At 38.8% G+C, this 4,405-nt stretch overlaps 1 protein-coding gene across 1 annotated transcript; it reads right to left on the reverse strand.

Annotated features, from left to right (window-relative positions):
• Positions 1-3,774: 3,774 nt before the first annotated feature.
• LOC132607784 (uncharacterized) lies at positions 3,775-4,144 on the reverse strand. The gene is made up of 2 exons (XM_060321861.1): positions 4,043-4,144; positions 3,775-3,993 (listed from the first exon to the last, which is right to left on the reverse strand). The coding sequence occupies exons 1-2, from the start codon at positions 4,142-4,144 to the stop codon at positions 3,775-3,777; spliced, it is 321 nt and encodes a 106-aa protein (XP_060177844.1).
• Between the last annotated feature and the right edge of the window lie 261 nt (positions 4,145-4,405).

Below are 4,405 nucleotides of genomic sequence, written 5' to 3' on the forward strand. Positions count from 1 at the left end.
GAAACGTTGGAAAAACTTTCCAAACCTCTAGAACTTGCATAAATAGGACCCGAATACCTTGAAACCCTCACAAGTAATGCCGTGACATGTAATATATGTAAATTGTGCACGCTACCTCATTCGGCCCGAGGTGGGCCCATTGTTCCCGAATTTTCCTTATTGTTCCGTTTGACTTATTTTGAAGCAGAATTCAAAGGAAACTTTTGACCCTTGTCCCGATTATCAAACGATAAGTACCGTACCATTCTAATGGAAATATGTCTATGATGACCATGATAACGATGATGCTAAGGAAGAGGATACGTCTATGATAATTATGACAAGGATGATTCCATGACTAAGAGTCTTAGGCTAAGGACCCAATGTGAATACGAAAATATCAAACTAGTTCTTGATTTTTAATTCTATTCCTTGGTTATGACACTATCTTCTAAAGATTTCAAAGGCATGATCCCCAAGTCGTAAAGTCTCAAATGTCTATGATAGATATGTTGACGATATGTTCCTACTATGAATATGACAATATGACAATGTTAAATTATTTCTTGATATCTCAACTCTATTATGGGTAACGACTACTTTAGAGGTTCCAAGTATATGAAACGATGCCTTATGACCCTATTTTATGTTTTCTCATAAGGACACTCTTCATTGATAGTCTCGCCTTATGATACTAGTTTCTTCAAGGTGAGGCAAAGCGGTCACGGTTATACCATAATGTAATCGGAGGTCACCGACCTTACGTCACTCCGATGGATACATGGTTTTCTTTGGGCTCTCCTGCATGCTTATATGACATATGTATATGAGATATGAATATGTACATGGGGTGGGGGAAGGGATACATGGGGGATGGGAAGGGAAACATGTTTCATTGCCACCTGGTCAGCTGGCTTATCATCTCGGACGCAGGATGCCCGGACGCGGGATATATAGGCGAGCCGATGTATTTCGGTGCTATGTGGGCGAGCCGACATTGTTCGGTGCTATGCTATGACCTGATATGATATGACATGATATGATATGACCTGATATGATATGACATGATATGATATGACCTGATATGATAGGATATGATATGACCTGATATGATATGACATGATATGATATGACCTGATATGATATGACATGATATGATATGACCTGATATGATAGGACATGATATGATATGACCTGATATGATACGACATGATATGATATGACCTGATATGATATGACATGATATGATATGACCTGATATGATAGGACATGATATGATATGACCTGATATGATATGACATGATATGATATGACACGATATGATATGACATGATCTCATATGATATGATACGATATGACATGATATGATAAGGCATGACATGATATAAGTTCTATTTTCTATGTCTATGAAAAAGAAATGTTCTTTTAAAAGGGAAGGACAAGCATGCATGGTATCCGGCCTGAAAAGGGCATTCCTATGTACAGGTTACTTTGTTGTACCACTATATGTCCTATGATCCCATGATATTGTTAATCATACCTTATGTTTCTGTTTGTATTATCTTCCTTGTTTTACATACTCGGTACACTATTCGTACTGACGTCCCTTCTTGTGGACACTACGTTCCATGCCGCGCAGGTCAGCAGGTAGACAGACTTGACTCCTAGGAGCTTCATCAGCAGTATTGTAGCAGCGCTCCAGTTGTTCCGGAGCCTCAGTTTCTTGGTACTATTTTGTGTATATATGTTCGGGCACGGCAGTACTCGGCCCTTCCTATGTATATGTGTACTATGTTTAGAGGCTCGTAGACAGATATGTACAGCTAGATGTTTTGTACTTTTGATGGTCCTCGTCGCTGTGTAATGTGCTAGCAAAGTTTGCTAGCCTATGTTTATAATTATGCTGCTAATGTTAATGTTAAGTAGAAGAAAAAAAGTACGGTGATGTTCATACGGCCCACTTAGTAATAATAATGAGATACGGGTTAGGGGGGTGCTCGGTACAAGTATCGAGTACTCGTCACGGCCCTAGTTGGGTCGTGACACTCAAATCCTCAAGAGAGACAATCCATCATCTGTTCACCATATTTTTTATAGATAACAGGACTTGGTCCTATTTTTGTTCTTGTGCAGGTATTAATATGGAGGGCCTACAGTTGCAGCAACTAATTGTCAAATGGTGGCAGCCACCAGTTACTGAGAGATTGAAGTAGATATCTCTTGCAGTACTAGCAATAATAATTTGGGAACTATGGAAAAGAAGAAACTGAATCAAACAATATAGGAAAGTAGATATGGGAATAACTATCAAGTGTTCTCTACCATACAAAGGCTTGTTCAATTGAGAAATCCATCGTTCAATAATATTCCAAACAAATTGAGTGATTTGATTCAAATAGTGGAAGGGGGAGACAACAACTAAAGGTTACTAAAGTTCTTTGGAAGCTTCCTCCAGAAGGATTGTGTATATGCAATACTGATGGGGCATCAAGAGAAAATCCAGGAAGAAGTGCATATGGGTTTTGTTTAAGGGGTACAGAAGGGGATCTAATTTATGCACAAGCTGAGGATATAGGGTTTGCTACTACTACAGAGGCAAAAATGATTGCAATCACGGAAGCATTGAGATACTGCAAGTAGAAAGGGTTCAACAACATAATTTTCCCAACTAATTCACAAATGGTGTAGAAGATTTTGTCTGAGGGATGAAAACCACCACGGAACATTGCTATTTGGGTGGATGAAGCTAGATCCCTTAGCAGCAGCATGGAAGTTACATTTTCACATATTCTAAGGGAAGAAAATAAGCTAGCAGATGGTTTGGCAAATCAAGCTCTAGACAAGGGTTCTTTTCAATGTCATAATTTCAAGGACTTGGAAATTGATATGAGACAAATTCTAAATAGTGATAAGAGTCAAATTCCTTACCTAAGAATCAGAGTTCACCATTGATGATAATAAAGCAGCAAAGGACAGTCAAACACGACACAAGGAGCAAACAACAAACAACACATGCTCAGATTGCTATGCAGAGGTGTAATAACCGTGTAAAGATGAATAAAATGCGGCAAACAAGTTTTTGTCAGTTTTTTTGCAGGAATTATGAAGTAGTAGAGTGTAGCTTACCATGGTTGAAGGTGAAAACCATCTCAAATCAGAGATTCCAACATCAATTGAGCTATGGAAGTGGTGGAAACGAAGTAAATGAAGAGATTTCAGATCCACACCGGTCGATTTAGTCCATGCAAGGTAACACAAAAAAACAATCAGCTTATGAGGTACAGATTGCAAATAAATGTGCAAAGCAGAGGAAGAAAAGTTAACTTGGGTCAATTGAAGCCAAACATGATGAACGCTTCACTACTCTTTGTTGCAAATCAGATTTACACAAACGAAGAGGTGATTTTGGGTACCAATTCCTGGTCTTATCATCATCTTTACAAGATCGGAGTAGAGAGAGAGGTGCAAATGAGCTAGAGAGAGAGAGAGAGAGAGAGAGAGAGAGAGAGAACAAAGTGAAATATTAGGGCTTATTCGAATGATAGATTTGTTTTTTATTTTCCCTTTATTTTTTTGCTTTTATTTCCATTTTTCTGGATTATTTGATCAATAAATAAAATGCCCACACGAGCATAATTTATTTTTAAAAAAAAATTTAAACACACGGTCGTCCTCAAACGTAAAGAGAAAGAAGGTATTTGAACTATCGAAAAGCTGGGGATATCCACACCGCATGTCCGACTTGTTCTACTAAGTAGCCTCCTTGACTGGTCGATGCCTCTATTGAACCTTCACTCAAACAATCTCTTTGGATCTCAACTTCCGAACTGGTCTATCCAAAATGGCTAACGGTTCTTCCTCAAAAGTGAAATTCAGATCAAGCAATATTAAAACCCATTGAATCACATGAGCACCATCCGAATGGTACTTCTTGAGCATCAAAATATGAAATACGAGTTGAACACCTGACAAACCAGGTGCCAAAGCTAACTCATAGGCCACCTTGGCAATATGCTGAACAATTTCAAAGGGACCTATATACCTCGGGCTTAACTTTCCCTACCTTCCGAACCTCATCACACCCTTCATGGGTGAAACCTTCGACAAAAACCCATTCGCCAACCATGTACTCCAAGTAAAGGACCTTCCGATCCCCATAACTCATTTCCTACTTTGAGTTGTAAGAAGTCTCCCTGAATCAATTTGACCTTGTCTAAAGAATCCCTAAATAAGTCTGCAGTCAAAGGTCTAACCTCAAAATCATCGAACTAACAATTGGAGAACGACGACATCTCATACCATGTAATGTATCATATGGTGCCATCTCAATGCTCGAATGATAACTAACATTGTAAGCAAACATGGGCAAAGGAAAGAACTTATCCCAATAACCACCAAGGTCAATCATACAAGCCCACAACATATC

The sequence above is a fragment of the Lycium barbarum genome, chromosome 8, assembly GCF_019175385.1.
Source record: "Lycium barbarum isolate Lr01 chromosome 8, ASM1917538v2, whole genome shotgun sequence".
Classification (NCBI taxonomy): domain Eukaryota; kingdom Viridiplantae; phylum Streptophyta; class Magnoliopsida; order Solanales; family Solanaceae; genus Lycium; species Lycium barbarum.

Coding starts and splice junctions, on each gene's coding strand:
- LOC132607784 (XM_060321861.1), bottom strand. CDS start 4,144: ATGAGTTATGGGGATCGGAAGGTCCTTTACTTGGAGTACATGGTTGGC. Junction 3,994..4,042: donor GGTGTGATGAGGTTCGGAAG/GTAGGGAAAGTT, acceptor GAAATTGTTCAG/CATATTGCCAAGGTGGCCTA.